Source organism: Endocarpon pusillum, assembly GCF_000464535.1.
Source record: "Endocarpon pusillum Z07020 unplaced genomic scaffold scaffold2153, whole genome shotgun sequence".
In the NCBI taxonomy this organism is placed as follows: domain Eukaryota; kingdom Fungi; phylum Ascomycota; class Eurotiomycetes; order Verrucariales; family Verrucariaceae; genus Endocarpon; species Endocarpon pusillum.
In genome coordinates this window covers 16902-28650 of record NW_006916146.1, presented here as the reverse complement: position 1 = coordinate 28650, position 11749 = coordinate 16902, and the positions used below count along the sequence as shown (strand labels likewise).

The window sequence follows — 11749 nt, the reverse complement described above, 5'->3', positions numbered from 1 at the left end:
GGTGGATTTGCCGCATTGCAAATTTTGACTAATCTTTTGATTTGTCAACCCCATAGCTTTGTACGCAGAAATTTGACCTCGTTGGTATGGAGATAACTCCTTGCCATAGCTCCTGTTAATTTCAAGAGGCGCCAGAGCCTTGCGTTGAGCCATAGGAGTTGTTTGAAAAAGGGTGTAAAAAAACGCGTGTTCAAAAATAACGCGTTTTGGTCCGATACTTTCGCGCGGGGCTGTACGATAGCGCTAAGATAGGAGCAACCTTCGCAGCCTCGCCCTCTACTCCTGCCTCGGACTGTGCTTAAGAAGAGAATGACCGTTGCTTCCATGACCGGCAGGTTACAGTGATCAATGCCTCTATTAGGCGCAAATCAGTCCGTTATACCCCTTTCGTCGACTCACCGCCGCGAATTCACTGCTCACTGTCGCCGATCGTATTCGTACAACCAGGCCTGAGGCTCGTACCACCTAAGGGAAGCTGAGGTGCAGCTCTGTACGCACACTTTCTCTCCCAAATCCATCATCCCATCTCGTCCCCAAATTCTCTCTTCTCAATTGCTACGGCTCGAACAATGGATTCTCATCAGACAGCCTCACCTGGGCCCTTGACTCCCACAAGTCCTGCAATGTCCGAGCTTCCCTACGACCAGCCCATCAAATCAAGAAGACGGCAAAGAATTGTGCAAGGACTGCAGCGAATATCATCGTCCCCCTCACTAGCCAAAATTGGCAGATCAAGAGCTACCAGTGAATACAGACCTGGTGGTATGGGGTCCATATCCTGCATGTCACTCAGCTCACCCTTTTCGTCGACCATCTTTTCTCCACCCAGCTCCTACACCTCCCAGCTTTCTGCTGGATTCTCCACCGCCCCGACTTCTCCGGGTTCGCTCACAGGAGCCAACTGTTATTTCGGACCCCATCCAAAAATAAGGATCGTGGAAAGAGACGCAGCTGGAAATGAGATTTTAGTATCCGGATCTGTTCCCGTCCCATCTGAGGCACAATCATGTGAGGACTTCGGGGCTAGAGTAACAAAGTCGGCTGCAAAACCATTTCCTCGCCGAGAGAACTTCAACTTCTGGGCTGATCTGCCGCATGAAATACGGGTGCATATCCTACAATTTCTATCTCCAAAACAGATCATCCGCCTATCATCGGTTTCCAAATTATGGCATGAGATGTGTTTCGATGGACAGCTCTGGATTGAGCTTGATTGCCAGTCATACTATCAGCAGATCACCTCAGAGGCTCTGATCAAGATAATGTTGAGGGCTGGCGGTTTTGTTAAGAACCTCAACCTGCGAGGTTGCGTCCAGCTTCGGGACCAGTGGCTCAGTCTCGGAAGCCGAATGACGAATCAAGAGTGTAGGAACCTAGAAAACTTCTCCATTGAAGGTTGCAAGATTGAGAGAAGCAGCATACACTTTTTCCTCCTGCGCAATCCCAGGCTTCTCCATATAAACATGCCATCTATGCAGAATATCAATAACGCCACCATGAAGATAATAGCTTCGCATTGTCCACTGTTGGAATTCCTGAACATTGATTGGTGCAGCCAAGTTGATACTAAGGGGGTGAAAAAGGTGGTGCAATCGTGTCCGAGATTGACAGACCTAAGAGCAAGCGAAATCAAGGGCCTGGATGACAAAGAGTTCATGCTGGAACTGTATCAGCGGAATGGTCTTGAGCGGTTGATTATTCAACATTGTGATACTTTAACAGACGACGCACTTTCTATCCTCACGAATGGCATCGAGCCCGAAATCGACCCATTGACTGAACGCACCATTGTACCTCCGCGTCGACTACGTCACCTAGACATTTCCAAGTGCCGTTCCTTGACCGATAAAGGCGTGAAAAGCATGGCATACAACTTGCCATATCTGGAAGGCTTCCGCTTGTGTCAGAACCACGCACTCACCGACGATGGCCTCATCGACATTCTCTCCAACACTCCACGCCTCACCCACCTCGAAGTCGAAGAGGTGGACCAGCTAACCAACGCGCTCCTGACAGCCTTTGCAGCCGCTCCCGGAGCGTCGTCACTTGAACATCTTTCCATCTCCTACTGTGAACATCTCGGCGACGTCGGCGTCTTACCCATCCTTAAGTCGTGCCAGAACCTTAGTTCTCTCTGCCTGGATAACACCAGAATCTCCGATCTCGTGCTCATAGAAGCTGCAGAGCAGGTCCGTAAAAGAGGCAGCACCACCAACGCCAAAAACCGACCGAAAAACGGCCTGAGTCTGATCGCCTTCGACTGTCAAAATGTTACATGGGCCGGGGTTCGAGAGATAATGTCCCAAAATACCCGGGTCTTACAACATCGCTCTTTATTCCAGCACAAAACCTTGAGTAGGGCTAGTGTGAACGAAAAGACGGGAGAGGTGTCCGCAAGTCCAGCGATCACATCTACAACCGCCGTCCCTGTGCTTATGTACCCGAAAGAGATCATCCACCTGAAAGCCTTCTACGGCTGGCAGCAGACGGTCGAAGAGCATTATAAGCGGTGCATGACCTCACGATGGAGTGCCGCGGCGCGGTTGGAAGGGAAGTGGGCAGAGTGGATGTTGGCGAGTGAGGAAGTGGGTGCTAGTGTGGTGGGCATGGCACTGGTTGGGGTGGGAGAAGAAGGAGGAGGAGAGCGAGAGAGGCGGAGAACCGGGTTAGGGATGATGAAGATGGTGGTGGTGAGACTGGTGGGGAGNGGTTGGAGGGCGGGGGCGGGGTGGTGGAAGGAGGAGAGCCAGGAGCGGTGGATGCGTTGTTATGTGATGAGTATATCTCCATCAGCTCGGCTCGAGGCCGGTCTTTGGGTGGATCGCGTATACCGACAGCAGTACACGCCGATCCCTAACCACAAAAGACACTGGTGCCGCGACACCAACTATACAGCATTTATGCACCCGGCACCCCAGCAATATACATGATCACGAAAGATCACAGCTTCCAAGCAGCGGATGTCCGGCTCTATTTCGCAGCAAATTCTCTCCTGACGACATGGAAAAGGAACGAGCAGCAACACACACTGGTGCTTATAGACTTTTTCATCACAACTCCACCTCAAACTCCACCAGCAATATGACATATTTACGGCACGGAACGGCGTATAGCATGAAGCATCATCGAAGGAACAATGTATCCTGCATTGAGAGGGGGGGGGAGGCTGGACTCGACTCCGAACCGCCACTCAACTTCTATTCTATCTATCAATCGACATGTACGCATATGGACATGCATCAACCGGCCGTCATTGAGCAAGCAAGCAACCAACCACTTGCTTTCTTCCGTACAGATCGTGGTACGGGAGGCCAAGGGGGCGGGAATGGCGTTGATTTTTTTTCTGGTGGCTTCTGAAGTTCTTGATTACGGCAGCGGGGCGGGAAGAGGGGGGGATATTTATTGGCTTGTGGGTAGGTAGGCAGGTAGGTGGGCAGTTCGGTAGTGACTAGGGCGGTTGCAAGCTCCATGTATCTATGTATATCTATGTATTCGAGTCTGCATATTGAATACTACTGTACTGTATTTCCCCTTTTCTTTACCCCCCCTCCCCTCTCTATATTGCTTGAGATGGGAAACACAGATCATGATGATGTGCTGCTGCTGCTGCTGCTACTGCTATCTACCAGAAAAGAAACAAGAGATCCTTCCTGCCTGATGTAAATGGACTTGTTATTCCACATGCAGATACAGTCAGGGTTTTAAGTGTTGGTCGGGGAGGTGATGGATAATGCTTTTCATTGAAACTAGGACACTGTACTTTTAAGTTCTTTACTTATGCACCCATCTCCTGTGCTGTTGTATTTTGTTGGGTAGGCGGGTCTGAAACATACCTATATATGTATACGCACATGTGAAAGGTAGGCCTCTTTTTTTCTTTTCTTGGTAACGAAACGCCGATTTAGAGAAGATGGACGATGAGAAACCCGTTGTGCTATTCCACGGACGGAGAGGGTGGGGTGAGTGAGTTATACAGATAGGTCAAGGCTCTCTCTCTATTTCTCTCTCTCTCTCTATTCCTCTCTCTCTCTATTTCTCTCTCTCTCTATTTCTCTCTCTCTCTCTCTCTATTTCTCTTTACCGAGTCAAGGCGAGATCTGGACGAAGGGGAAAAGAAGAAGGGCTGATTCGTCACTCACATATATATACATACATATATCTATCTCCACTCTGCACGTAGGCAGATTGTTAGAGAAATGCCTTAACCAGCGTTATCAACGTTGGTTCATTCAATTTTACGATTACGGTAGTTTGGCTTGCATACACTCTCATGGCGCCTTTCACGCGTTTCCTTTTGAGAGCGGAAGGGACATCCATGAAGATTGAGACAAGATGCAGATAAACTATCCATAAATATGTATGTACATGTATCTTCGATGCGCTGGTTGCGTTATGTAAGAGATTAAATATTATCATTGCGAGGATGTTTCTATGGGTAAGTCACGTTTATTCTGACCGGTACATTCTGTGTTGCTGATACGATATTGAGGCAGGCAATGCCTGTGTAATGGAACATATATATCCCTTTCTATCTCTATCACTCTTTGGGGGGGTTTCCCAAGAAAAACAAGTTATTTTGCTCTTTCTATCCTTGTCGTCCTTCTTTTGCTACTTCTTCTTCTGCACGCTTGAGATCGTTTCGTTTCAGGGGTTTCATGCCAACCGATCCAACCCAGCCAAGCTCATCGATGTCGTATGCTCTGTTGATATCAACTTTGCTCAAGGAAGGATCCTTCAATAAATTTCGGACGAGGTTGAGACACTTTCTTTTGATCTACCAAGGAGAGTTCGGGTCGGCTAGGTCCTTCTTCATTATCGTTTTCATGACGTGGCGTTCGGGGGACTGATTTGAGGGCTGGAAAAGGGATATAATGTTTGCTAATGAAAAGGTGTGCTTGAGATGTTGATGCTTCGACTTGCTTTCACTGAGGATGGATGCGAAGGAGGGCTGTTGGGGAGACGAGGTAGTGATGATGATTGTGATGGTGGTGGTATCTACATGGTTGTGGTAGGTAGAACGTTGAATGTAAATCTGCTTCGTGCTTTGTTCTTACATTGTCTTTGACGAGGCAGCGAGGTTGACATGATTTTGGGTCGAAATATTGAGTTGGAGAGAAGCTTGGGACGAAGCTTTCTGCTTCGACCGTGCCGTGCCTGAATGGAATGGATGGGTAATGTATTAGAGGTAAGTTTGGCAAGTAATTGGTACAACCTCCACGAAGATAAGATAAGTTGAGACTATTCGGCAAGTGAGTGATGGTCTAGTTAGTGATTACCACCGTGACTTCGGCTTCATGCTCCTAGTTGCTGCTTCAATAAAGCTCCTCGTATTCACGAAGTGTCCGGCTTCTGGACCCTGCCATTGCAGCCATTGCAGCCATGACGATCGGATGTCGACTGTATTAACGCCGCGGCTTTACAGTGCCCGTACTCTTACCGGAACGCGGTACCGACACGCTCTTATTGTTGTTATAGTGCGAGAAGGAGAATTTCGACCAATTCCTCAGCTCGGGTTGAGGCTGAGATGTGAGATTGGTCGCGTTCTCAGCCTTTGTATTTGGAGGGCTAGGCCGGGAAGATGCTTGTCGCGATGATAATGGATGAGTCGGTGGTATGGTGGGATGAGAGTGAGGGGCAAATGTGAAGAGGTCATCAAAATCGAAATCTTGAGTAACCGGATCGTTGGATGGGTAGGATGTTGGGCTTGGTGCGTAGATAGATCTAGGAGTGGGGTCTGAGTATGCTTTTCCGGGATGGAAAGGTGAAGAAGTACTGGTAGCACTCCTGCTGGACGAGGAAGACGAAGAAGACGACGAAGAAGAGGAAGAGGACGGAGTCTTGTGGATAGGCTGTTTTGTTCGTACTGAAGGGACGAAAGGGGATGGACCTGGGGAGGAGAAAGGAGTGGAGGTTGATGACGTTGATGGAGAGTGAGGAGTCTGAGTAGACATGATTGAGAATACTGTAGGAAGACCAAAGAACAAAGAACTGCAGTAGAAGATAGGTGGTACTCGTAGACGGTAGCAATTGGAATGGAAAAGGAAGGTTGGAAAGAAGAAACGACCGCTTCAAGCCCTTCTTCTACCACTGTCGCTCCGTCAAGCAACTCACCCCATAAGTGCCTGAAATGCCGTAATTCGAAAAGCAAAGAATTCTGCGACATGACTCGAAGCTGTGGGGCAGAACATGGATCATGTTCTGCAAAGCACGCAAAATGGTGCCATACTACGTAGATAGACCAACCTTTCTCCACGTGCAAGGCCGTGTATGGATCAGCACTCCACTGCAAGAGAGGAGAAACGCAGACATTGCAGCTGAGCGTGAGAGCGTGACGAGCGTGACGGGCGTGAAACGCATGCCGACATGCTATCTCCACGACGGTAACGAGTTGCAGGACCTGCACGTCGACGAAACAGAACAAAAGTGGTGCTGGGTATTCAGCTTCCGATTTGTTGACTGCATCTTCTGCTCCACAAGGCCAAGCTTCCGCCTTTCCCCGCCTAGAGTCCTGCTCTTCAGCCCCTACTTACTCTGCAACCCCCTACTAGAGTAGTTATCCATTTCCCCTGCCATGCAAGCACTACTACCTATAGTATCATCGGTCCCGGGTCCTGCACAGACACACAAACTGACAGCGGGTTACTGCTCCTTCTGGTCGTCTTATGTAGTCTGGCCATGTGCGGCAGCAGGCGATCGGAGATGAACTTTTCAGGTACTACATAGATAGCAGGTATCTGAGCGGCATATCGACGCTACAGATGCATCTTCAGGCAAGCCGTTCACCCGCGATGCACCCGCGATGCACCCGCCTTCAAAAACTGGGATGATGATAATGCCTCTATGCCAAAGGATACTCCCTCAAAACGCCATGCTGATTCGAGACCATGCATGCGGCAGCCAATCAGATCTTGAACTTCTTATATCCTTCGACCAAACCATCTCCAGCTTTTGTTACAGCAACCCAGCCAGGAGCAAAGTGTCTGACCTCATCCAGGGCTGGGATGACGCCTTCCCTGTTATCGTCGCTCCACAGACACACCACTTTGCCCTCCAGATCCACGATTTCGCTCTCCTGATCGGCCGGACCCTCCCATTCTACATCAACAACCCATGCTCGGTTCCATGTCCGACTCCAGAGACGGATCTCTTTACTGCCACCTTCAGGCACAATTGGAAAGCGCCTGTCAGTGGGCGCGCTTCCATGAACCATAAAGTTATGGATCGGAGAGTCGAAAGTCAATTTGCAAGCACGTGATTCACGACCCATGACAGTGAAGCGAGCCGAATTCTTGCTCGATACACGCGTCACATTGTAGTTGACCCATGTCCTGACTTGTTTCGCCAGCGGTAATTGTGGGTGAGTATGCACAACCCTGGGTGGTAGTCCAATCCATGAACATTTCAGTCTATTTCCTGGAACAGCAGATTCGCACTGAAGTGATTGTCCGCTTGAGCTTGGCAACGAGTCAACGGCCTCTTGCACATACCAAGGCAGCCCAATGAGAGACACGGTGTTGTTCCCTAGGTCGAGATCAATCTCCTGCTGGAAGAAAAGTTTCAATCGATTGTTCTCCGAGAATGGGAAAGCCAGGAGATTGTAAATCAGGGTGCCAACCAGAACCAGAAGCATAAATATCGGGATTTGCCATGTGAATCGATGTAGATATGGCAGAGTAGGCGAGAGCATGAGGATAGAGAAGACGGCCATGGCGATGTAGACCAGGAACATCGAACTTCCATCAGAACCTGTTTGATGAAGTGCCGATACTAGAAGTAAGCTGATCTGGCCGAGAAGAATGACGTTGATTGGTACGATCAGAATGAGTTGAAGCAACCATGTCCATCGGGGCAAATATTCACTCCAGTCTTGTTCGTCCCCATAAACGTAGCTATCTTTCTTCTCTGAGGCGTTGTCTTCGTCGACCACTGCTACTTCATTCTCATCAGTCTCATTGTGGGTATAGTTGGCAAAAGTTGTTCGCTTGTCCTTTTTCAGCAGACTAGTTCTCTCATCAGCCTGCTCATCCTCGCCACGCTGATCATCTGGAGGCGCTGCAGGCGCTTCTTGAGAGCCAGAGCCAGGTAGCTGTGTGCTGGAAATGCTGTCTCTTCTTGGAGACTCCATTTTTCTACGACAGTATTTCGCCTTAGTCGGCAAGGAAAAGAGCTCCAGATAAGAGATCCATGTAGCCAGGAACAAAGACATAGAGTAGAAGAGAACAGGGTAACCCCCAGCAAGCTTCAAATGCGTCTGGAAGACAGTATCGGCCACCAGCATAGCCCAGGAGAGAGTCCACAGCCAGGTGAGAGCGTAGGTTCGAGTAAGAGCAGAAGGCCTAGCCCAGTCGGCGAAGCAGCACAAGAACCAGGCCGTGAAAAACCAGGATGAGAACATCATACTCCAAACAGACCATTCACTGCTGTGGGCAATGAATGGGTTCAATTTGAAGACCAAGAATACCAAAGCCACGGGCGCCGCAGCTGCGATCACAAAAAGAAGTGGGAAGCGGAAGAAGCCTCGCCAGCCGTACAGAGGTATCCGTTCATCGCCATCACTCACGTGGTAGAGCCTCGAACCCGAAAACAAGTATAGCTTGTCGAGCTGATAGAGTATAACCAAAGTACTACCCAAGAAGACGGGACCGATAACGAGTAATGTCACAGACAATGAGAAGAGGGTATGTAGCCGGAACAGGGCGAACGCGCGTCCAAAAAGGTCAAACCAGACCCCATGGTGACCGTGGCCAGCTTCCACACCACCCTTCGCTGTCGATTTGCCCTCGAAAATCAAGGTTGAATCAGAGGTAAGGGCTTGCGTGGTCGCCAGCGCCGATGAGAGCATATGCCAAAGTGACTTTCGACTGGTGTGCCTTGTATCATCCTCGTCAGTATGATACCTTGCTCGTGGTTCCATAAAAGCAACGTCAAGGCCGCGAAGACCAAGGATGCCATTGAAGACAACGTAATCAGTCTGGCTTCTGATGAGCCCCTTTGCGAAGCCATCACCAGAGATGACGGAGCCAAAAGGATACGGCGAGTTGCGGTAGGCACTTGTAACTTCTACGTCAGTACTCCTGAACAGCGTTGCCCTGCCTCCAGCCCCAGCGCCTTCCAAATTCAGGAACGAGTGCGGGAACTTGGCCATAGGATTTTGACTGAAGGCTCGAGCACCATTCAAGAAATCTTCCTCGCCATTGTTGAGAAGTGCCACAAGTCCTCTCTTGGGTGTGTTGCCAGTCGTGGTGTAGTGATTGATTAACTGAAGAATAGTTACCACACCAACACCGTCGTCAGTAGCACCGAAGCCAGTCGATACACTATCGTAGTGTGCATTGACGAGCACGCCCCCTTTGCCATTGGGTCTGCCCTTTGGGTCATTCCACCATTCTGTGTCATCGTCTTGCGAGCCTCTGATATACACAATGATGTTTGTGCCCTCGAAATAGACGCTCACACCAGCTGTCGAGGTGGTACTTCCCGCGGATGAAAATGTCAGATTTGACACATCGTCGTCGAAAATGTACGCCGCAGGCTTGGTTGCAGAGCCTGTTCGATTAGGGTAGTGACGCGATCTCACTCCCGCGTCTCGACTATCGGTGACGTTGTTGTCCTTCAGTATATTGTTCACCCTCCTCAGCAGCCAATTTCTCACTTGATCGTTGCTACGACTGTTGTAGGGATGATACGTCGGAGTGAGTACTTGCAAATCTTGCCATGCTTCAGTAAGATTGACTCCGTTGATCGGCGTAGGACTTTGTGGTGCTGGTGGGACAGTATTATGGGTAATGATAAGAGCGATTATGAGCGCTGCGTATGCGATGGAGGTGAAGAATGTAACAGGTCCGGGCGTGAAAGCTAGAGGATTGGAGAGTTTGGCCATTTCGATTGATTGGTCTGGCCTGAAACCAATGGTTGACGACAATAACAACAACTACTACAACAGCACAATCAGTTAACAACCTGGCAGTCTGAGAACACCATCATCCTCCCCGGCCTCACCAATAATGATGTAATTGAATAAGAGGGTGTAGTTGTAAGCCCCCGAAGGATGTGTTAGAAAGCTTGGGACTGTTGCAGCATGACCTGGGGGACTCGACCCTGTCACTTCCCCACAAGCTCACGGTATTTAGTTAGTCTTACACCTCGAGCCACACCTTCATGGAACCGGATGACTGCCAGCTCCAACTAAGTCAATTGCTTAGCGTAGCCATCTCCGTCATGGGTGGAGGGGGTCAAATATACCGATATCGGTCTCTGCTGAATTGTTGCCCTTCCCGGCCTCGTCGTCTCTCATTCTTCGCGATTCGTGTTACCAAACAGCTGCGGCTTTGAGATAGTCAATGTCTCATAGGCAGACACAAGATGTGAAGAGCTCTGGAAAAACTCAAGTACAATTCGCTCAATGTTGCCTCTCTAGGAAATTCGGCTGCTCGACCTTTCCTTTGATGGAGATAGCGAAGACATTTGATTCAGTTTAATTACAGTGTCTCTTGAAGAAGTAACATCTTATGAAGCCCTTTCCTATGCGTGGGGTAGTCCTGAGAGAACTTCAGCCATTACTCTCGATGACACCAACACAAGGAGAGACATCGAGGTCAAGGTTCCCCACAACCATCATATCGCTCTCCGACATCTGAAGCAAAGAAATGGCTTGACGAGGGATGCCGAGATCTTAACCCATCGAAGACTATAGATCGACGCTCTGGGTATAAATCAAGACAATATCCAGGAACGGAGCAGCCAGACTCGGGTGATGTGGTCTATCTATGCAAAGGCATCCAAGGTCATCGTTTTGGCTCGGAGAAGCCATGGACGACAGTGGCCTAGCCATGACCGCCGTAAGTCTCCTTGATCCAGCATTAAGTCTAGCAAAGCCCATCACGTCGCCTGGTCTCCTTTTTGGCTCTCAAGACCACCTCGACCCTTTGAAATCATTACTTAAGCTCCACGGATCTTCCGACGGCGAACATCTAGACCCACCTGATCCTCGGGAATAGGTTGCCTTCCAGCGGTTGATGGAACGTTCGTGGTGGCGGCGTGTCTGGATCGTATAGGAGATTGTGGCCGCTCGGAAGGGCTAAAACACGATTTGGATTGGATGTGGAACGGTGTGGTTGCCATGGTGGATGTTTGAGAAAGCCGCTACCACGATCAGCCGTTTCAAATCACATCCCTTCTTTCAACGACTGGCACGCCTTGGCAATGGCGTATCCTGGATCCACAGTCTTGCTGAGATGCGTGTTCGAGCCGATGGTCGATTGGATAGACTCTCGGGGTTGATGTACCTGCTACACCAGACTCGAGAGTATCTCGCAGGTGACCTGGGCAAAATCTTTGCTCTGATGGGAAAAGAGTGGTATCAAAAGAAGCGTGTCCTGATTGACCTGATCTCTATGCCCTTCTCTCTCTCTCTCTCTCTCTCTCTCTCTTTGAATCATGAACCATGTATGGATCGATTCCCTAGGACCTTATACCCAGCAACCCCTCGCGAAACCATCTGTATACACTTATATATCTGCCAGCTGCAGCCATAAGCACCGCGAAGACCCAGGATACTGAGGCAATAAATGGACATCTACACCACCGAATACAACACCCTAACGACCTACCGCACATGATCTGGCATTCTCTTCAGATTTCCTTGTCTCCCTCCCCTTCCCACAAAGAGCCCATCCCTTTCTTTCCCTCTTTCACCGACTCAACCCAGCATCCCCCTTCCCAGCCCAGCAGACGCCAGATCGGAAGAGCA

The 11749-nt window shown here is 49.6% G+C and overlaps 3 protein-coding genes across 3 annotated transcripts; 1 reads left to right on the top strand and 2 right to left on the bottom strand.

The window, feature by feature from the left end:
• Positions 1-569: 569 nt before the first annotated feature.
• EPUS_08482 (uncharacterized protein) lies at positions 570-3085 on the top strand (the record flags this gene model as incomplete). Its single annotated transcript, XM_007803287.1, has 2 exons — positions 570-2690; positions 2867-3085. The coding sequence occupies 2 exons, from the start codon at positions 570-572 to the stop codon at positions 3083-3085; spliced, it is 2340 nt and encodes a 779-aa protein (XP_007801478.1).
• A 2317-nt stretch (positions 3086-5402) lies between these two features.
• EPUS_08481 (uncharacterized protein) lies at positions 5403-5951 on the bottom strand (the record flags this gene model as incomplete). The annotated part of the gene is made up of 1 exon (XM_007803286.1): positions 5403-5951. One exon carries the CDS (start codon positions 5949-5951, stop codon positions 5403-5405), a length of 549 nt encoding a protein of 182 aa, XP_007801477.1.
• A 950-nt stretch (positions 5952-6901) lies between these two features.
• Positions 6902-9880, bottom strand: EPUS_08480 (uncharacterized protein; the record flags this gene model as incomplete). Its single annotated transcript, XM_007803285.1, has 1 exon — positions 6902-9880. The coding sequence occupies one exon, from the start codon at positions 9878-9880 to the stop codon at positions 6902-6904; it is 2979 nt and encodes a 992-aa protein (XP_007801476.1).
• Between the last annotated feature and the right edge of the window lie 1869 nt (positions 9881-11749).